This window comes from Globicephala melas, chromosome 15 (assembly GCF_963455315.2).
Source record: "Globicephala melas chromosome 15, mGloMel1.2, whole genome shotgun sequence".
In the NCBI taxonomy this organism is placed as follows: Eukaryota; Metazoa; Chordata; class Mammalia; order Artiodactyla; family Delphinidae; genus Globicephala; species Globicephala melas.
The window spans coordinates 65714687-65737585 of record NC_083328.1 but is presented as its reverse complement, the minus strand read 5'-3'; the positions used below and the strand labels follow the sequence as shown (position 1 = coordinate 65737585).

The following is a 22899-nucleotide window of genomic DNA, read 5'->3' as shown; positions in this document are numbered from 1 at the left end:
TCCTGGTCACCTGACTCCGGCCTCTCTCTTCGGCAGCCCCTGTGCTCCTGAGTCTCAGGGGTGGGGCTTCCTCAGCATCATTAATGCTTTGATGTGAAGGAAGCTTTGCGGGGGCTCAGAGAACACCCGTAACCTGGGGTACATCAGACGGCAGTGGAGACAGAAAGTGTAGACCCCTCTTGGATGCGAAGGCAGGGGGAGAAAGAAGACTCTGGCCTACACGTAGGATCCAGCAAAGGTCCCGCAAGAGATACCACTGGGGATTTGAAAGGACAGTACCCACAATCCTGGAGGGCAGGGGCCTCCTGGCCAGAAAGAATCAAGTCTTAGAACAGATGAGGTGTCATCTCCGTGGAAACGCTCCAAAGCATCATCTTGTTGCTCGGCTCCCGGGCCACTGGGAAGAATTCCAGCAGTGCCTGGAGGGGGACACAGAACCTCCCTCAAATCTCAGCACATCCCTGGTGCTCCCTACCTTTTCCAGAACGTCATGCTGCACAACCTGGGGACTGGAAAGAGCCAGGGACTGGAATAGGGGTTTTGATTTCAGCTTTGCCATCAGCCCATCCCACAACCCGTGTCTCAGTTTCCTGCTCCTCAAAAAGTGGCCCAAACCTTCCCACTTCCCTGCTCCCCCAGATGTTACTGAGACATCTGGCTCAGACCACAGCTCCCAGGCAGGAAAGGACCACAACTCCAGGAAGTGGGTCTTTTCCCGGAGAGCCTCACGTCAGCTCCTTCTTCTGAAGTCTGGATCTGCCCAGGATGCAAAGGAAAGAATAGGGAAGCAGAGACAATGGGAAGAAAGGGGGAAGATGAAAACAGCTACAATGTATTAAGTATTCTTTGCACTCATGGCCCCTTTGTTAGCACCTTACATACTTTTATCTTCTCACTTAATCCTCACAACTCTATAAAGTGGGTTCTATTATTGTACCCATTTTGCAGAGAAGGAAACTGTGGTTTGGAGAATGTGTCCAAGGCCACATAGCCAGTAAGGCTGAAGGGAAGGAGGAAGGAATGGAAAGATAGAAAGATGGATGGATGGATGGATGATGGAAAGCAGAAAGGATGGAAAGAAGGAAGGGAAAATACTGAAAAGTATTACATCTTCTACTCTATGATTCCTCATGTGTTAGCTCTTGTAATTCCCCAATCTCTCAAGATGCTATTATTATCCTCAGTTTACTGAAAAAGGAACAGAAATTCTAAGAGCCTGTCTCTGTAACCAAAGCTAAGGCATAAGGAGAGGAGGTCCCCTGAGCCCAGCACTACCTGGTTACAGAGACCTCTCGGGGGCTCCTATGTTTACTCCAGACAAGGATTCCAGTAGACCTGGTGTTTCCTCACAGCCTCACCCTAGAGGTGCATCTTGAGTTCGACCCAAGGATAGCCAGGAGGGTGCTGGGAGCTAAGTGAAGCCTACATCCAGCCCCACCCCCAGTGCTGAGCACCCACTCTCATAACACACAATGGGAACTCCCTAAGAGTGTTTCCCAAATGGGTGCCCCAGAGAATACCAGTGCCATGCAATGTCTTCCACAGCAAAAGAGGTCCGTGAACAACTGAGTTTGGAAAATGCTATATTCTCTAGTCCCACTTGGAGACTCAGGAAGCCTAAGCATATCAAAGGCTCTGAGAAGTCTTGTAGGAAAGAATGATCCTTAACTTTGTTTCATTAACTCAATGTTGACCCATCTTATTTGGATACAGAGCCCCTTTTCCCAGTGACACCTGTTAACACCACATAACGCTAATGTTCGCAGTGCCCACTCCGGGAAGCACCATTTCCTTCCAGGACCCATCTGCTTTCTTTAGGGAAAAAGTCTCAGGAAAGACTTGGCGGGGCTTCCCTGGTGGCGCAGTGGTTAAGAATCTGCCTGCCAGTGCAGGGGACACAGGTACGAGCCCTGCTCTGGGAAGATCCCACATGCCCCGGAGCAACTAAGCCCATGTGCCACCACTACTGAGCCTGCGCTCTAGAGCCCACGAGCCACAACTACTGAAGCCTGCGCACCTAGAGCCCGTGCTCCGCAACAAGAGAAGCCACCGCCATGAGAAGCCCGCGTACCGCAACGAAGAGTAGCTCCCACTCGCCGCAACTAGAGAAAGCCCGCGCACAGCAACGAAGACCCAACACAGCCAAAAATAAATTCATTAAATAAATTTATTTTTTAAAAAAGTCTTGGCCATCATGGTTGGTGACCATTGCACCCCAGCACCTGGCATAGTTGTGGAATGAATGAAGGAGCACATTTGGAGGCGTTATTTTGGGTGTAGGCCGAGGTGATAGAGTGAAGGCAGCTCGTGGTAACTTTTCCTTCGGGATGTTCCTGCTGGGTTCTGGGAGGATCTGGATGAACAGTGAAGGGCCTGCAGGCACTGCGTCAGGCCCGGGATGTCTGCGGGAAGAGGGAGGGCTTGGTCTCCCGTCCCCATGGGAGGTTCAGGAACCATCCCTCCCTGGGGTTGGAGTCCCCTTCTCGAGGAGGGGAGATTCTAGAACTGGAAAGAACAGGAACGGCCAGGAAACCTTTCCTCCTAAGGCCCGGAACTGTTTCCCGGGCTAGTGTAGCTCAGATAGAGGCCCAGCCAGTGCTGGTCTCGAGGTTCACTCTCTGCACTGTATGAATAAAAAGTAACACACATGTGTGCATGCACACACACATTCACATGCACTCACAGACATGTGCACACACACACACACATGCCCAGATGTGCAGCCTCAGACCTATGGCCCAGGGTCAGAAAGGCAAGGAACCAGCCATCACCTCTAGGAAGCGAATAGCTCCTGGAGACAAGGTTTAATGAAAAGCTTCGTGTTTTGAGGGCTGGAAAGGAAAACCTGTCCCACGCCTGAGGTCAGGATCTCTGGAGTTGTAGAATTCAGAGGAACAGTTCACCAGAGCCAGACCACACCCATCAGCAGTGAGCCAGCCGGAGCCCGGGGAACAGCTGTGCGGGGGACACAGAGGCTGAGTGCCTAGGGTTTCGTCCCTCAGATCCTGGGTGGCCTTCATTCATTCATTCACTCACTCAGCAAATATCTTTAAGCATCTTTTAGGTGCCAGGCTCCAGTCCGAGGACCCAGGACATTGTGGTGAAGGAAACAAAGAGGCAGGTTTGTGGAGTGTATGTTTCGGGGGGAGAAGACAGACAATATCAAGCAAAGAAATAACTAAGTAGCTTCAAACACTGATTTGTACTAAGAACATAAGCAGAGTATTATAACAAGTGGTGCCTGGGTGGGCAGGTTGCCAGGACAGGAGGGTCTCTTTCCAGCCCTGACATTGAGCTGACATGTGAATGCCAAGAGGCAGTCAGCCTCATAAAGGGGTGAATTTCCAGGCAGAAAGAGCGGCAAGTGCAGGCACTCAGAAGAAGGAAAGAAACAGGCACATCGAAGCAGGGGAGCCTGGCCAGGTGGTGGCGACAGAGAGGGGCATGAGATGGGTACGGGGTCAGAGTTTATTCCCAGTGGGTTTCAGAGGGTTTGATGCTGTCGGTGATCGGCTCTGATTCCATCTATATGAGAAGCAAATATGGGACAGGATTTCTCAGGGTCCCTGCCCTCTGCTTGGGAGTGGAGATCAGACTGCCTGAGCTCTGAAGCTTTTTGGAGAATCACAGAGAGAGAGAAAGAGAGCGTATCCTTGGGTTCCCCTCAAGGTCAAAAGCTTTATTCTTCTGCGAAAACCAGAAGTGACTGTGTTTACTCTCTATGGATTGGGAGGAAGTCCAGGCAGCAACTTATACATGTGGGATATAAACAGAGAGAGATCCACGTGATTCATGCCGGTCTGCAGAGGGGCACACAGACGGACGGATGTGCACACATGTGCCCACAGATACACAACTAGACAAACCCAATAGGCCCGACCCCATGGATATCGTGAAGGGAAGAAAACCGGTCCAGTGGGGGACTGATAGGGACTGTGGTGGGCAAACCCTTACCCTCCTCTCCTCCCCTGTCACACTACACACACACACACACACACACACACACACACGTGCATACACACAGCACATGCATGGACACACATGCACACACGTGCGTGCACGCACACACATAGTCAGATGTGCACGCACTCACAGCTCGAGGTCACAGGGACAGTCCTGTCTTCCCACCACTTCCCCTCTCCAGCCAAGGCCAGTGCCATCAGACACTCTTCCCCCCAAACACAAAGGGCTGGGCATGCTCGCTGGGCAGCACAGGGAAGGCCTGGAGGTACTCCGCGGTGAGCAGAGGCGCCGGCAGTGCCTGGAGGGGCATTTGGAGCAAATCAGATGCGTCGTTGTGATTCAGCTTGTGTTCCAGCCCCTGAAGGAAGGAGGGGCGCTGATGAGAAGTGGGCTCAAGGCTCCAGTGAAAGTCACTCTGCCGCTCCTCTGGGCCTCAGTTTCCTCATCCGCAAAGTGGTGATAAGATGTGTGTAAGTCTAATGGCCTACTGTGTGTAAGTCACTCAGCACAGGGTTTAGCTCAATAAATGTGAGTGGTCTGACTCCAGGGCCCGCACTCTCAACCCCTCTGCTGTACTGTGCCAACTTCACCCTTCCAAACCCTCCTGGGATTCCATGACCCAAACAGATACCAAAGACAGAACACTGATAAACCATGAAACGGATTCTCTCCTGGCTTAACGCACGGAGGAGGGTGCTGGGAGACGCAGCCTCAACGAAGTGGGGAAGCCAAACCATAACTTTGACCCTGGCACCCTGAGAATGCCCGATGTGTCCAGCCCTCTCTCTTCCAAACAGGACAGCAGCTATGGGAGAAAGAAACCAGTGTTTAAACCAGCAACCATTGGAAACCGGGATTCAAACATGTGTGTTTGTCTCCCATGAAAACCAGAAAGAAGAGAGAGTTTGGAGGAGATTTCCCTCAAAATGAGAAGAACAGCTTTCTTGGCCGCTGCCATGAGCCAGGGATTGTTCTGAGAGCTTTCCGTGCATTTATCTCATTTCATCCGTAATAAAAGGAGCATGCTGTTATTCTAAACTTCCTCTGCAGATACTGAAAGAAAGGCTCATAGAGGTTTAAAAATTCACCCCAAGGATGAGTATAAGTTACACGTGGACTAACCTCCGTGCTGTTCAAGGGTCAACCGTAAAAATTTGACTCTCTTCCAATTGAATGTTAAATTCTGTTATTTGATTGTGCAAAATTTTTTAAAGTTTAAGACATTATTAAAGACTCCTTTGTTAAAAATTCAAAAAAAATTCATCCCAAGTTTCTCAGCTACCAAATGTCAGAGACCGAATTTGAACCCAAGTCTCCTGATTCCATAGTCCACACTCCTATCTCTCAGGCTAGACATCTCCCAATAATGGCTCCAGAGCCAGCCTCTCATGGGCTAAATGAGCCCAATCTGGGGATAACTTCCGGCTTGAAGGACCAGCAGGACCTGGGTGCTGGGGAGGGATCTACGGTCGGCTTCTAGCAAGGTGTCGAGGGACACGCTGAAAAGGCAAGTTTCTGCGGAAGTCAAAGAGCAGAAGGGGCATTTCACTTCCTGGAATGACAGCTGGGCTCCAACCTGCGAGATCTCGTGGGTAACTAGAATCAGACGCTTTTCCCTGCGTGAGGACTGAGCTCTCTGGAGGATGGTCGAGCTAAAAATTCTCCACATCTCTCCAACAGAACCTTTGGCCTCAGTGATCATGAAAACATTAGGTGCACCACAGAGCAGAAAATCTCAGCTGGATAAAGAGATGTTCAAAGGAAAACGTGCTGCAGCCCCAGGGAGTGCTGGGTATGACATGTGACAATGGCCTGAGGTAGAGGGTCTAGGTCTGCAAGGACAGGCTGAGTTCTGAAGAAATGTATTTCCCATCCTGCCTTGCAGTCTTCTTGGGCAAATTCCTCCTTCCCAATCTTCTCTAATTTCCTTCCTTCTCCCTTCAACCACCTACATGTTTCTCTGCGAAACCCCTACCCCTGGTCTTTCTTATCCCCCATCCTCTTGTCTTTGAAGAAGCAAACAAAAAAAATCACAGTGTGTGATGTTGGCAGTGATGCAGTGAGATGAACACTCTCATACACTATTGAAGGCTAATATATACCAAGAACTGAATAAGTATATTCTAAAATAATCTAAGATGCATTCAAAGTTGTGTGTGCAGCCATAGTGATTGTGTTTTATAATAGAAAATCATGAAATAATAAATGTCCACTAATAAGAAATGGTTAAATAAATCACATCCACAAGGAGGGAAATAGTGCCCTGATTAAAAATAATGTTTTCAAAGAATGTTTAACAGTTGTGGTAAATGATAATACTGTTCCAAGTTCATTAGCCCTCCTTGTATCCATATCCTTGGCCATGTGAATTTGCAATCCTTCCCATGAAAGAAGCAGAAATTACTTTCCCACTCCTTGCTGGTCATTCAGGTGACAGCTTTGGCCAGTGGAACAGTAGATTCTGTGATGCACACAGAGGTTTAAAATGCATGGTGTGATAGGGTTTGCCCTCTCGTGCCCTCTTGCCATAAGGACGGGCTCCAGATAGCCTTCTAGTCCCAGGAGAATGAGAGAAATATGAAGCAGACCCAGACCCTGCCAACAGCCTAGATCAGCCAACTGACCCCCAGTTCACCTCCAAACAGAGTAAATAATTGTTTTAAGTCATGAGTTTTGGGGTTCTTATCATGTAGCATTACTGTGACAATAGCTGAATGATACAGTGACTGGGAAGTGCCCATAATTCTAGAATATTTAGTGAAAAAAGGCTATACACACACATGAAAAACAAAAAGGAAGATGATACCCTGAAAGTTAATAGAGCTTATATCTGAATTGCATTTTTGTATTTTTGCTCTATTTCCCAAATGTCCTACAACGAGCAGGAATTGTTTTCACATGCAAAATTTTATATATATATATATATATATATGAAATATCGCAGCTAAGCATGTTTTGGTGGAACATTGCCCAGGCAGCTCCCTCGATGAGAAAGCTGGGACTTTAGCCTCAGGGTTTTTGATGCGCTGGGACCGCTGACCTGTCGCCTTCCGTTTGCCGGCCTTGCTCTTTTTCGGGTCCAAGCCCAGGACGTCACAGAGCGTGGTCAGCTCGATAAGGGCTAAGGCAGGGACCTTCTGATATCCTGTAAGGACAAGTCTCCTACCCTAGTCAGGCCAAGTCTGCCCTTGGGGATCCTAAATTTCTAGGGAGAAAAGGAAAAACAATCGTTCAAGCCATGCACCAGTATGTGCGTTGAGGCTCCCCCATCCGCCCAGGCAACCAGGAAGAGGAAGCGCAGAGTGAAGAAGAGCAGGGGCTCAGGACGCCATCCCAGGTTCAAGTTCAAGCTCTACCGCTGACTGATGGGGTCACATTCTGAGCCTCTAATTCCCCGTTTGTCATCATAAAATTGTGCCTACCTTGTGAGGTTTTTCCGATGGTAAAGTGGGCTAAGGGGTGTAAAGTGCTTCGGGTGCCAGAGGCCCCAGTGAGTGGAAGATGCTTTTACTACCTGCATCCCAACAGGAAGGGCGGGAGAAAAGTGGTCACCCCACAGTGACCCCTCTTCTCATTGTGTCTATTCAGGTCCTTTGTTGCTCTCTCTCACCCAATCTGTCCCTACGCTTGGGCTTGGCCGTGTCACCCACAGCTCCAATGTTCCTCTTCCTCACTCTGCGTAAAGACAGAATATTAATTGAAAAAATAAATGATGTTAGACTGCGCCATCTAGAGGCAATAGTGGGGATCTGCAGGCATTCCTGCTATGGGAGGTGAAAATTGCTGAGAGAGGGGGGGACAGATTTCTTCAGTATTACCAGAAGACTTAACCAGAATATTCCGCAGTGCCCCATTAGAGTGCTCTAAGAATGGAAAGGAATCATGCTGTGGTTGTCGGTAATAATGTTGTGGCTATAATACAGCCTAGTGCTCGTTGTATGGGCTATGGAGTCACACTTTCTGGGCTCGGATTCTGACTTTACCTGTGAGTTTGGGTAATTTTACCCTTTTGTGTGTCAAGTTTCTCATCTGTAAAATGGGGCTAATATTAGCATCTACTTCACAAGGTTGTTGGGGATATTAAATTAGATAAAGTGTATAAAACACAGTTCCTGAGGGAATTCCCTTGCGGTCCAGTGGTTGGGATTCTACGCTTTCGCTGCTGAGAGCCGGGGTTCAATCCCTGGTCGAGGAACTAAGATCCCAAAAGCCACGTGGCCAAAAAACCACATCACCTGACATATACTGAGTACTCAGTCATTATAACTGTTACTATTTTTTAGTTTATTTATAGATAATTACTGTCAACATAACAGAATGAAATTCAATCATGTATATGAAGTACTTGGTCTAATAACTGATCCACGGTAAAAGGTCAGCATATGTGGTACCCTTTAGCATTCATTATTATCATCATTCAGAGCTGAGTGGGGAAAATCAAATTACCAAGATGAGAAGATAAGATAATGTTGAACATTAATTACCTCCGATGATTTAGGAATAGAAAGTCATTATCTAACCATTTTATTTGATGAACTATGGTTACATAAGATATTAACACTGGGAGAAAGTAGGTGAAGAATACATGGGAACTCTGTACTATTTTTGCAACTTCTTGTGAGTCTAAGAGTATTTCAAAACAAAAGGTTTAAAAGAAGATTCCATTCGAGGGAAAGACAGTGCTTTCACATTGGAGTGGGGTTCTTGCGGGGGTGGAGGACAAATTTCCTAAGCAAGAGGAGTAATGGTCAATCTGGAAGGCTGTGGGTCAGGCTGCTGGGGGCTCAGTTAGCTCCATCACTTCCCTCTGAGCTTCACTTCTCTTTTTTCTATCTATAAAGTGGGAGTACAGTGACAGCACCCATCTCGTAGGGTGAGGTAAGGAAACAAGCCAGTGCATGTGAACGATGCCTCTGGAACAACTCCTGGGGCAGGGAAGCCCTCAGTAAAATGTTACCTAGGATTATCCAGCCACATCAAAATATGATCAATGAAGAACCTCTTCTTCCTTCAGCAGCACAAGGACATGGGAAAGACTCTTCCTGATGAGAGATCAGAAGCCTGGTTACCCTGGGGGGAGGGGGGATTAACTGGGAAAGGACATGCGGGAGACTTGGGGTGATGGGAGTGTTCTCTATCTTGATCTGGTGGTAGTTGCATAGGTACACACATCAAGATGTACAAGGTAGATATTTGTGCACTTTACTGGGAGTCTGGGACTGTACTGGGACAATTGAACATTTGGAAAAGAAAAAAACTAAGAAGGTGGGTCTCTCACACCAGACACCAAAATTAATTTAAATAACACAACTAGAAAAACACATGTAGGTGGATAGTTAGTTTGCTGGATGAGGGAGGACTTTCAATGCATAAAAGCAAAGAAGTAAAGGATAAATGAAAATAAAGAAGAGCATAAACGACTGTAGTTCCCTGCTCCCCAGTCCCTGCCATTTGTGACAACATGGATGGACCTTGAGGGTATTATGCTAAGTGAAATAATTCAGACAGAGACAAATACGGTATGATGGAATCTAAAACAGCTCACAGAAACAGAACTCATAGAAACAGAGAGTGGAACGGTGGTTGCTAGGGGTTGGTGGGGGCAATGGGGAGATGCTGGTCAAAGGGCAACTCCTAGTTGTACAACGTGTAAGTTCTGGGGATCTAATGATTAGCATGGCGACTACAGTTAAAATACTTGTACATTGCTAAGAGAGTAGATCTTAAATGTTCTCACCACACACAAATGCTAACTCTGTGAGGTGATAAAGATCTTAATAACCTTTTTGTGGTAATCACAAAATATATGTGTATCAAATCATCACATTGAATACCTTAAACTTACACAATGTTATATGTCAATTATATCTCAATAAAGCTGGGGAAAACACACGTAATGTAAAAGAACAAAAGTTAAAAGTAAAAAAGGTGGGCCAAATATTGGGTAAATGTTAACACAATGGCTGAATATCGATAGCACTTGCAGATTGAGAAGCATTCCAAGGAGGGAAAAAGAGTAAATCCACAAAGAACCTATGACCGTGAGGAACCTTTATGCGCTTCATAGCACAGCAAGAAAAATAAAAAGAACGGCTAGAAATGTGACATTGACAGAAACACGTGGGCCTCATCATATGCCATTTCCCCACGTGAACACTGCTTTCCAGTTATGAGTTGGCAAGTTCTCCAGTATCCCTTAGACCTCCGTGTCTTTGCATAATTTGTCCCCCCGGCCAGGGCTGGGGTTTCCCCAATCCTGGCCACCGTATCCCTTTTACATGAGATCTGGCTCACTCTTACTGCACTAAAGGCAGTCTTACAATAAGAGCTTGGCGAGGTAAGGAAGGCGTATTGCAGGAGGCCATCAGCATCTCGGGGCCAGACGAGGACAAAGGGACATCACAACGTCACGAGTGAGCGGAGCACAGATGCGGTGGGCCTTGTGGCTGCCTCCCCAGCAACCTTTCCACGCATCCCCCATTATAGCAGCTGTGACCACCCCCCACACACACAGCCTAGTCACAGACGCAGGTCCAGGTAAGCTTGAATTAAGAACTGTTGTGTGAGTGCCTGCCGATGAGTACAGCGTTTTTTTAAGGGGATGAAAATGTTCTAAGATCGATTGTGATGAGGGTTACACAACTCTAGGAATAGACTGAAGACGGCTGGACTGTGTACTTTATAATGGGTGAATTATATGATATGTGAATTATAGTTCAATAAAGCTATTGTTTAAAAAAAAAAAAAAACCGAAAAGAGAAGAACCATTGCTTGCATTCCTCCAGCCACAGGAATTGTTTCAAGAAGATACAGCTCAGGACTTTCGTTGGGAATTCTGAGATGTAGACAACTTGCTGAAGACATGTGCAAAAAATAAGTAGCCCCCAGGTGTTGGCAGTCACCCAGTGGGGATCCGGGCTTAGAACAAAGTGGATACCATGCACGGCAATAAAAAGAAATTTTAAAAGCGGGGCCTTAGATAATATCTTGAGCAGTCGAATCATAAGAAGTTCACCCACAGAGTGCATTTTATTTGAAATATCCTTACCTGGGGAGGTAGCTTGGTTTTTTAACCTATGCCCTTTTGACAGATGCTTGGATTGCCTCCATCGGGTCCAGATCATGAGTAAAAAGCATCCTCGTATTTATGACCTTGTACCTTTGCACAGAGGTAGCAGTGGAAGAGAGTCGAAAGTGGAATTGCTGAATCAAAGGGTTTGCATAAAATTTTGACACTTCCTGCCAAATTGCCTCCCCCGCAGAATTGTTCTATTGGATTTTTCTCTGTTGTTGTCGTAGTTGCTATAGCCTGGATCAGGGGGCCAATTTTGCTCCTGCTGTCTACCTGGCTTCTGCCTTGTGGGGTCCTGTGCCCTAGAGTCTCTGAGGCTGTATTTTGCCCTCAGCCTGACACCCCACCCATGGATGTCCCCCCAACTTCTGGAGGTGTGATCCAGTACCTAGGACCAGCAGCACAGGTGTCTGACCTGGGTAATCCCACAGGATCCCAGGCTTAGGAGGAGCCCATGCTGGGTTTAGTGCTCTGCTATCACCATCTTGAAATTCTTAATAATTTTTGAACAGGGGCCCCCATGCTCATTTTGCACGTGGCCTGTCCCGCCAGCACCTTACCCACAGGCCCTGGCTTGTGCCTTTCCCCCAAGTGTCCTGCCCACACGCTGAGCTCCACCCTCCCATCCTGAAACATCCTTGAAGGTGGTAAAGCAAAGCAATCTCAGGTCTGCCAGTGCCCGAAGGAAGAGGCAGGGCACCAGTTCTCCCTGGGCAACCTCTTGGCCAATTTTACCGAGCAGAAGCTTAACTGGAGACTGATTCCCAGTTAATTATAAAATTGGCCGTTTAGCTTGATTTATGCTTTTCGAGAAAACTGCCCGTCCAGGAAGCTCCTGTGTCGGTTTGGAAACCCCTGCTGGTGCACAGCATGATTTCTTCAGTTGCTTTGTGATTTGCTTGGAAATTACCAGCCTCTGGGTGTTTTCGTGACAATCTGAAAACTGCGGTGACTTAACCAAAACAAAAGTCATTACCTTTGCCCCCGTTTTGACAGCTAAGCAGGGAGAGGGGAGTGATCATTTCTTTGGGTGAACTTTTTGAGGTCAGATGGGACGCAGGAAGGAACAGAAATGAAATAAAAGCCTAACAGTTCCAATGGCGTCACTGTCCAAGGTCACATGACGCAGTGCTGCAGTGAGTCCCCCACTTCACCAGAGAACAAGGGCACTCAGCACATCCACAATATTTGTTCTGAGCATCACTAACAGCTGATTTTTTGCTTGTTCTGTTTTCAGTGTTTTACTGATGTACAGTATATGCAGAAAAGTGCACAGATCCTCCGTGCTCAGCATGAATAACTGTTTCCTGTTGTCATTTTGTTTCCAGTGTTTCCTGAGCACTTACTACATGCCCATCACCAGACACGCGCAGGCATCAGTTTAATATTCACAGGTGGGTACTACTGTCCCCAGTTTACAGATGAGGAAACAGACCCAGGAGTAGATGACCCACCCATACATACCCAGCTGGCAAGCAGCAGAGCCAGGATTCGAACCCACGTTGCAAGCCCCAGCTCTAGTGCTCTCAACTGGTATGCGCTGTGGTTTCAGGAGGCCCTTAGGTATGAAGGAAGTGATCTGAATCCATTCTTTCCCCACCATAAACACTAGCCTGTCCCTGCCTGAGTCACTTAATCAGGCTCTTTTCTATGCTGTGTTGGCCAGTGCAGTAGCCACTAGCCACGTGTGGCTACTGAGCTCTTGAAATGTGGTTGGTATGACTGAGAAAATGAATTTTTATTTAACTAATTTAAATTTAAAACTGGATGCTTGAAAACTTGGATATGCGAATCTACTCTGCCAATTCTCAGTCTTTGCCGGAGAATTATTGAATTAGAAACTCTGGTCGGGGGCAGCAATCCGGTCCTCAGGTGGAAATGAGGAGAGCAACGGGGCTCCCTTGCTGCAGGCGTGTTCTGAGCTACAGCATTTTTTGGAGGACAATTGGGCAGGAACTATCAAGACTCTAACTGTTCCTTTAAAACCTACAATTACCCTTCTAGGAATGAGTTTTACCCACACAAATCCCCAAAGATGTCCGTTACAGTATTGCTTAGAATGGTTAAAAATTGGAGCCAATCTATATGTCTAAATTAGCCAGGAACTAATTAACGAAAGGATACCCATAAAACTGGATTCTGGGAGACCATTAAAATGAATAAGTTAGATCGTTATGTTACTGACATGTAAAGATGTCCATAACATTAATTAAGGGTTGAAAGGAAGCTTAAAGGCACAACCACTACCATGGTTGTATTTGCGTAGAACTATATAGGTACAGCTTTATATATGTCACAACATTCTCTCAAGGTATATGTCCAAACCTTAACAGTAGTAGGTTCTGGGAAATAGGCACATATACTTCTGTACTGTTTGAATTTCTGTCAGAATCACATTGTTTGTAATATGCTGTAATCACAGTCGAGGAGAAATGACGTTTTAAAAATTCTGATCTGGGCAATTCCCTAGTGGTCCAGTGGTTAGGACTCCATGCTTCCATGCCGAGGGTCCAGGTTCAATCGCTGCTTGGGGAACTAAGATTCCACAAGCCGCACAGCACAGCCAAAAATAATAATAAAAATAAAAATTTTAGGGCTTCCCTGGTGGCGCAGTGGTTAAGAATCCGCCTGCCAATGCAGGGGACATGGGTTCGAGCCCCGGTTCAGGAAGATCCCACATGCCGTGGAGCAGCTAAGCCCGTGCGCCATGACTAGTGAGCCTGCGCTCTAGAGCCCACGGGTCACAACTACTGAGCCTGCGAGCCACAACTACTGAAGCCCTCGCGCCTAGAGCCCGTGCTCCGCAACAAGAGAAGCCACCGCGATCAGAAGCCCGCACACTGCAACGAAGGGTAGCCCCTGCTCACCACAGCTAGAGAAAGCCTGCACGCGGCAACAAAGACCCAACGGCGCCAAAAAAATAAATAAATAAAATAAATTTAAAGACATTGTTTTAATAAATAAAAATTCTGGTTTTGCTGTGAGAGGCACACTGAGCAGGGGGAAGGGGGTGACAGTTCTCAGTCGAGATGACCACACTAACCCAGCTGAGACTCCACAGTTTGGGGCCCTGAATCCTGAGCCCCAAAGAAGCCCTGGAGTCCCTAATACTCTCTTCATCCAGAGGAAGGGGAAACAGCACATTTTGGGGGTTACTCACATCTCAAAGTATCCAAAAGTCAGTGACCCAGGGTAGTGTGTGGCCCAGGAAAGGCCTGGGTTTGGGGTCTCACGGACCAAGGTTTGAAACCCACTCCAGGGACTTCCCTGGTGGTCCAGTGGTTAAGACACCATGCTTCCATTGCAGGGGGCATGGATTCAACATGCAGTCAAAAAAAAAAGAAACCCACTCCACCCCTTGGCGGTAACCTTGGGCCATTTACTTGACCTCCCAGAGCGTCTGTTTCCTCATCTGTAGGATGAGAGAGGAATTCTTGCTTCACAAGTGTGTGGTGAGGATGAAGTGAGATGATGCACGCCCCCAGCACATATGGGTACTCAACTTGGTCCCCTCGGCCCTCGGGCTTGGCCCTGAGACACCAGTGGCCCAAACCTTCCCTCTCCTCTCCTGGGATTCCTGTACCTGCAGCCCAGGTCTGCCCAGTACCCTACAGAATGCTTGTGAGCATTAAAAACCATCATGTGGGACTTCCCTGGTGGTGCATTGGTTAAGAATCCGCCTGCCAATGCAGGGGACATGGGTTCGAGCCCTGGTCCGGGAAGAGCCCACATGCTGCGGAGCAACCAAGCCCGTGAGCCACAACTACTGAGCCTGCGCTCTAGAGCCCACGAGCCACAACTAATGAACCCATGTGCCACAACTACTGAAGCCTGCGTGCCTAGAGCCCGTGTTCCACAACAAGAGAAGCCACCGCAATGAGAAGCCTGTGCACCGCAACGAGGTGTAGCCCACGCTCGCCGCAACTAGAGAAAGCCCGTGTGGAGCAATGAAGACCCAACGCGGCAAAAAAAAAAAAAAGAAAAAACAATCATGTGTATAAAAAATGCATCGTGAAGCACCTAGCACACAGTAAGCACCCACTAAAGGTGAGCTCTTCCTATTGTAACTAGGCAAATGGTAGATAATGTACATAGTTATAAAATTAATATTTGTTATTAAAATCAACCTGAAGACTAATCAAGGAGTGAGTTTGAGGGAATTCCCTGGTGGTCCAGCGGTTAGGACTCGGCACTTTCACTGCCGGGGACCCGGGGTTCAATCCCTGGTCAGGGAACTAAGATCCTGCAAGTTGCGTGGCATGGCCAAAAAAAAAAAAAAAAAAAAAAAGGATGAGTGATTTTTGAGCTTGATTTCACATACAGTGAGTTTGAAATTAGAGAACAGAAGTTCAGAGCAAGATCCCCAGCTCTTTGAACAGGTGGGAAAGAGATTCCCAAAGGTCAGGATGGCTCAAGGTGGTACCAGGGCTGGGCCCGGGCTGCACAGCTTGTCAAGTGAGTGGACTTGGTCAGGCCCAGCAGCTTTCTCAGGGGCCTGCCCTCACGGGCCTCTGAGTTCAGTCGGCAGCTTCTCCCCAAGGGCCAGCTTATACTGTCTTCACAGGCTCAGGCTCCTCCCTGGGGGGACTGGGAGGTGGTCTGTAACGGAGAAGAGCCGGGTCTCTGGAGGCGTTCGTGTGTCCATCAGTGGAGGAGACGAGTCGGGGGTCCCTGGGGAGCACCTCACTCGCCAAAGTCCTCTCCCCTCCCCGGCAAGTCTCCCATCCACCTAGGTCGCTGCTGCAGCCCCGCTGACTGGGAAAACCAGGCTGGGAAGCAGTGGAACATTGGATCTAGGGTGACAATGAGATGAAAGAGTAAGAGGGAGACAGAACCACGATGGGGCAGGAAGGGCTCTATATCAGAGTCCGAATATCTCCTTTTCTTACCCCATTAATTGTACACAAACAGTACGGGCTATGTGATTTGTGGGGCCCATTAAAAAAATGAACATTGTGGGTCCCCTTGTTCAAAAACTAAGAATTTCAAGGGAATTCCCTTGTGGTTCAGTGGTTAGGACTCTGGGCTTTCACTGCCGAGGGCCAGGGTTTGATCCCTGGTCGTGGAACTAAGATCCCACAAGCCACGTGGCACAGCCAAAAAAAAAAAAAAAAAAAAAAAAAATTAAGAACTTCAAGACAGTGACAGCAGAACATTAAACAAAGCATGAGGCTCTTCTGAACATGTGACCTTGTGGAACCGCACAGGTGACAACCTGTGAACCTGGCCCTGAGCACAAAACTCTGAGTGCGTGTCCAGGTGTGTGTTTTTCTGGGGAAAGGGCCCTCAACTTCCTTTTTCAACTGTCAAGGTCATGACCTGACAAGGTCAGTGTGACTGAGGTTAAGTGAGGGTCCCTGCTTCTCACCACCACCTCCTTTCTCCACTCGGACAGGCAGGGGCTCCAAGAGTGAGACATACGGACAGACCTTGGGGTAGGGCAGGCCATGGTGGCCCTGGGGACAGAGAGAAGTGGATGCATGAGAGATGGCATTTAGGACTTGCTGATGGACTGGACGTGGGTGGGAGGAAAAGAAAGGCATGACGGATGACTCCCAGGCTCGCGGCTCAAGCAACTAGACCAACCAACGGCAGTGCTGTTCATGGAGATGCGGACCAGCTGGCAGAAGATCGGGTGCGGTGTTTTGCTTTGTTGGGTAGCAAAGGGAATTAAGAATCCCATTCTAGCCATGAAAAGGCATGGAGGGGACAGATAATAGAGCTCAGAAGGGAGATTAGAGTGAGATACATTTGGAGTCACTGGCATAGAAATGGCATTTAATCCCACTGGGATGGATGAGGTGTCCTCGCTGTTCAGTGAGGGTAGAGCTCTGATACTTGGGCACATTATTTAACTGCACTGACACTCTGAATTCCCATCTGTAAAATGAAGATAAAAATAATATCTTCTTCATAGGACTTCCGTAAACGAGCTTGTGAATGTTTAGCACGGGCTCTGGTACCTATTAAACACTCAATGAATATCAGCCATTATTATTAGTTACTATTGTTATCACGTCTTTCTCCTTCCTTTTACAAATATCTATGGCGCCTCCATCGTGTGTCAGGCATTGCTGTGCATGTTTTGGAGACATCAATTATCGAGCACGTCATGGGTAGTAAGTGCTATGGCAAAAAAAAACAGAGCAGAGCCAGAGTGGGGAAAAGATTACAGTATTAAGGAGGGTGGTTGTCACTGAAAAAGTGACATTTGAGCAGCACCCTTCGAGGTGAGGTATGTGTGGGGAGAAGGGTTCCAGGCAGAGGGAACAGCCAGTGCAAAGACCCTAAGGAGGGTGATCGGAGGTGAGGTCACAGAGATAATGGGTAGGGGGGGCCTTTGTAAAGAAACTCTTCACGGCAGAGGTGACTGGTCCTCTAACGTGGCAAGAACAGGTCTCCCACACAATAAGGCAGAAGGTTCTCTGACATGGCAGAGACAGCAAGATTTCCAACATGGTAGAGGGAGCAGAGCTCCAACATGGCAGCCGCCCTAGGCTTTGGGCAGGCCCTGAGGCTCCTGTTTCCAGTCCCCCACCTCTTAGAGGGGCCTCACCTGGCAGAATAGCCTCACTAGCAGGGCCTCTCCTCCTCTTGGCTATGCAACGTCTTCTGGCAAAACTTGGCGGGGACTTTGCTCCAGGGCTCCCAATCAAAGCAAACATCTGAGTCATTTTCCTCTGAATCTGTGGAGGGACAAGACAAGGCCTCTTCAGTGGTCACATCCTAGCTCCTATTTTCGATGCTAAAGGAGCCCCCTGCAGGGCCCAGGCATCCCCTGCAGCCTTATCTGAGGCCAGGGGGCCAAGGCAGAAGCATGGCAGATGAGACAGCCCCAAGACCTCAGGAAGACTTTAGGGCCTTGAAGGGTGAGCTGGGACCAAGAAAGAAGGTTGGCCCATGACACACCCATCTTCTAGAAGAGGAAGGACCCTAGGGGTGAGCAAATGACCTACTGTATTGAGCATGGTCCAGGAGGGGTCACTGAGGAGACACAAGCCCACCCACCCACCTGTCCATCCATCCATCCACCAGTTCATTCATTAACAAATGTCTGAGTATATGTGTCCAATGGTTTCCCTTACAGCACTGTTTTATGGTGAAACACACACACGCGCACACACACACTAAAATACCCTGGAAACCATGTGTGTGTCCATCATGAGAGGTCTGGGTGATGAAGTGTGGCACACTCACGTGTGGCATGTCATGAGGCTTGCAAAACACCCGCATTAGATCTGTATCTTGTAACTTGCTGGATGTCTATGGTATATTACAAGAAAGTTGCAGAGAAGTATATGGTAGAATCCCTTTTTTAAAAAAAAGAACGCCCCCTTCACCCACCAAAGCCCCTCACCAGGGATCAAACCCAGGCCCCGGCAGTGAAAGCACCGAATCCTAACCACTAGACCACCAGGAAACCCCCTCGGCCTTTTCTTGGTCTGAAATCTGAGGGGCTGTCTTCAACCTCCTCTACTTCTCTGTAACCAGTGAAACAACTTGAGTATACTCAGAAAAACAATAATCTCCCCCTTCTCCCTCTTTTCTTACCTTGCCTTCCCGAGATATGCCATGTTAGCAAGCTCAGGTACCCATCTAATAACACGTGTAGGTTTTCCTGCCGCTGGGAGGTGGCAGCGCTGGACGCAAAAGCAGGTCCCGGCTCCACAGTCCCATGCAGTTCCATAGGGGCCCTTGTCCAAAGGCAGGGAATTCGGAGGCTTCATCCTCCCTTCCTATGTCAGGCTGGGGATCAGCACTGCCCTCCCTGGCCAGCGTCTCCAGGGCTCAGCTGCCAACCATCTTTTCTTGCCTCTGTACCCATCTCACCAGGCAGCTCCCCACTCCCCCCAACTTGCTCCAGCCTCCACTTGGAAAAGCGCATTGGCATCCTCACGCCCTCGTGGGCCACGTGGCACTTGCTGCTCAACCTTCTCCCTTCTGGGCTCTGAAACCGCCCTGCTGAGCCAGGCCAGGTGGGGGTGGGGAGGGAGGAATCAGAGCTCCTCTTGACGGCTGTTCATACTGGATTCCAGGCCAGACTGATTCCAATCCAGAGATCCATGGCAGAAGACAAAACCCCAGGCCAGGGTGTCCCAAGCCCCAGCCCCACAATCCCTGGCAGGTCCAGACCCTGGGTTTGAGCCAATTCTCAGCACAAAGAACACAGTAATACTGAGATTCCCAAGAAGACGGGGACCCTGAGGAAGGGCTGCTTGCCTCACTTTAAGGACAGTTTCTCTTCAATGCAAAATCAACAAAAGGACCTGTTTCAAACTGCCGTGTGAGATGTCGGTGGGTAAACAGCCTCTCAGGAGAAAGTCTGAGAGCGGGGTCAGACAGGGCAGGTTGTGGATGGCTTAGAGATGGGCCTCCAAGGAGAATGAATTGCTGGAGGAGGTTAGTGCCTTGGACCTCAGGGAAGGTGTCCCACCTTCCGGAAAACCCATCCAAAGCTACGCCTACACTTCCTCCTACCTTGACAAAACCGACACTGCCTGGATTATTTCTCAGCTTCCAAACACCTGCTATGTGCAATGTGTGTACAGGTACCCGGCCCCTGACATGCATCTCTCCACAGCCCCAAAGGGTAGGGACCGTTATTATCTCCATTTTGTAGGTGAGAAAACTGGGGCTCAGAGAGGATTCGCCCCAAGTCCCACAGTTGGTAGGTGTCAGAGCCCAGGTGAGACACTGGACAGTCGGCACTCTTAAGGGTGTGGCCTTGGACAGGTAACTTCTCTCCAAACCTCAGTTTCCTCACTTGTATGATAAGGATTATTTCACAGGGTTAGTCTGAGGATTAAATGAAATAAGGTACACCAGGTGTTTAGCACAGGCCTAGCACAGTGTTCAAAAAAGCTACTGTTATGAACGATTAAGGGGCAAAGCTGAAACCCGGGCCCACATCCCCTAGACTCTGGAGAAACGGGATTTTATAGCCACTGCAGGCAAGGGCTCTGCCTTCTACCCAACACTGGCCCTCAGGGAGGGCTGCCGTCCATCCCGGTAAACAAACATTTTCTGGAAGCTCTCGCCAGGAACTCGTAACAATTGCACAATTGCCGGCCCCTACATGTGAGATTATGGGGCAAGTTGGGGGTGAACTGCTCAGCTTGTCTGAGCACCATCTGAGCAGAGCTGGCAGCACACTCAGTGCCCTCCCTGCGCAGGTGGTCAAAGGTCATGGGGCTGCTGAGCGGGAGGTGGGAGGTCAAGCAGTCCCCAGGAAGAGGCCCCTAGGTGATGGGAGTGCCGGGGGAGACGGGACACCTGAGGAGCAGAGTGTCATTCCTGCCACGTGGCCAGGCTGTCCCCCGTCCCCACCGGCCCACCGCTCCCAGCCTCCCTCAGGCCTGCTTCGCCCTGCCTCCCACTCCTCTGGGTGGCATGCTGAGTTCAGGACAGGTGTCGGTCAGCTTCTGTGATCCTGTGTCCCACAGAAACCCAGATCCTCCCTGATGTGCGGTCTGGGCAGGAAACTGTGTGAGTGGTCTCTGGGCACCTGCTAAATGCTGAAGGCTGCTGTACCCATCAAGCTGGTTGCTGACTGCAAAAGCACAGGGCTGAGGGCCGAGAGGGGCTGAAAGCCAGCCCACGCTCTGCTCACCAAGCCTTGTGCCCTGGCTGCATTCACAGGAAGGGACGTCTTTTACTAATTCATCTGCCCAGAGGGGCCACCTCTTTCTGATTTGTACCAAAGAACTTATGTGCTAGCTGTGGCCCTGAAGGGACACCTTTTTGTATGTGTATTTATTTATTATAAAGATTCAATTCCTTCTAAATTAATGATTGGTCACAAAAACAGAAAGCATTTACTGCCATGCTGAAACATACATTTTACATTTGACACCATATTTCACACAAAAATTATAGTTCCACTATTCTGTATATATATAGAGAGAGTTTACATACACATTTTGATAATAATAGCTTCTATTACTGGTGGTACATGACTACTGCTTCTTCAGAAATAATATGAATTTTGTATACACGATAACCAATTCCAAGTACATTTCTGCTCCAAGTTTATTTTACCACAAATATATTTATATTATAGCGCAAAAGTAATAAACCGTTTTATCTTCTATCTAGAATATCTTAACTAAATTCGCAGTCACATTCACAATACTTTCATATGTACCAAAGACCTTATATGCTAGCAGTGGCCCCTGAAGGGCCAGATGTGCACACACACACATTGTTTTCCAAACTCAGGATTCACTCCGGGACTCCAGGTTAAGAAACGCTAAACTACCAAGTCCATGCTTTCCCGGAGCCAGCAGGAAACCCCTCTGCCTGAAGGACGCCCCTCTCTCGGCAGTTGTTTGGGGACTCCCAGCATATCCCACGCCCTGCCCAGCCTCCAGGATTAGGGCCCGGGCCTGGGCAGCTCACCTTGGCTGAGTAAGAAGTGTAGCCAGACGATCAGCAAGAACAACAGCAATGCCACGGGCAGACAGAGCCAGAACACCAGGAAAGAAAACGTCAGCTCGTTCACCAGCGGCACCAGAGGGTACTTCATGGTGCGTGTGTGGCTAGGCCAGGCTGGCCTGGGCTGGGCCGGCAGGGCGGCCCTGGGGACCTGGCGGGCCGGGCCACACTCCGCTCTCAGCCCAACTGTGACTGAACGGGTGACGTAATAAGGAAACCACAAGGTCCTTCAGGCAGCTGAAGAGAGAGCTGTTTTGGACGAGTGGGAAGAAACTGGGGACAGTGGGACAGTTTGAGAACAAAAGCTCAGGCTTCCTGGCCTGGGTTTGAATCCTCGTAAGATGCTGTGGGTTCACGTGACACCTCCCCGACCCTCCTGTAGAATAGAAATAATCCTTACCTCGCCAAGCTGCTAAAAGTTAGTAAAGTGGATACAAATTGCCCCCGGGTGGGTGTTCATATATCTGAGGTCACATATTCCTTCTGGAGCCAGCAAGGCCCTCAGTAAATGACTGTTATTTAATCTGGAAGCTTCTGCATCTCTCCTTATTAGGGTTTTCAGTGAAGAGCTTCTAAGACTTGAACCTTGTTCCTTTATCTCCCAAATGGGCAAGACACCCCCAAATGCTGAGCTTCTCTCTCCCCCTCGCCTCTGTCATTCTTTCATTATGGAGTAGTCAGTAAATCTCCGCGTCAGGTCCCACGACAGGAAGAAGGCGCTGGATCTCCCAGGGCCTGACAGCCCCTAAGCTGGAGAGAGACTCTGGCCAGGCTGGGAGCCTGGTGGGTGCAGGAAGTCCACACGAAGAGCAGCTGCTGCTTATGGAGGGGAAGAAGGCGGAAGCGTGGTATTCTCCAACTGGCCCACCTGCCTCAGCCACTGCCAGCAGAGGGGCGGAGGGGGCTGGACGGTACTTATGAGACATGCCGATTGGCGTGCTCACCCTGCTCTGCTGAGTCAGAACCTCCAGGGGGTGAGGCTCGGACGCCACACGTCAATGGGCAACCAGTCTGAGGCCGACTTGATTTTCAGACCACGGCATCTCATGGAGCACAGGTTGGAAAGTCAGGCAGACCCAGTTCCAGGCTGGGGGAGCCGCTGTAGGAAGTGGGTGGTAGACCTAGGGGAGACATGGAGTGGAAGGACCCCCTTAGAGGAAGACACTGGCCCAGGGAGAAGAGTAAGAGGGGTCCAGCCACAGTAAAAATGGGGGCGGGGACAGCTGGGGTTTGGAGGGCCAGTGTGTTTAAAGGGAGTCTTAGCCCAGCTGTGGAATGACCCAAGTCCCCAGCAGAGGAGGGTCAGGGCAGATGGTATTAGAATGTGCACCCATGAAACACGGTAGCCTGGCAAGCTGTGCCACTCAGGGCCCGGGGGCCAAGACCAAGAGCTGGACGGTCTGGGTTGGGGTGATTTCTTGGCACTGTTT

At 49.0% G+C, this 22899-nt stretch overlaps 1 protein-coding gene across 1 annotated transcript; it reads right to left on the bottom strand.

Moving 5' to 3' along the window:
* Positions 1–329: 329 nt before the first annotated feature.
* On the bottom strand, positions 330–22588 carry ADIG (adipogenin). Its single transcript, XM_060285295.1, has 3 exons — positions 21434–22588; positions 17592–17721; positions 330–419 (listed from the first exon to the last, which is right to left on the bottom strand). The coding sequence occupies exons 1-2, from the start codon at positions 21558–21560 to the stop codon at positions 17609–17611; spliced, it is 240 nt and encodes a 79-aa protein (XP_060141278.1). The 5' UTR covers positions 21561–22588; the 3' UTR covers positions 330–419; positions 17592–17608.
* Between the last annotated feature and the right edge of the window lie 311 nt (positions 22589–22899).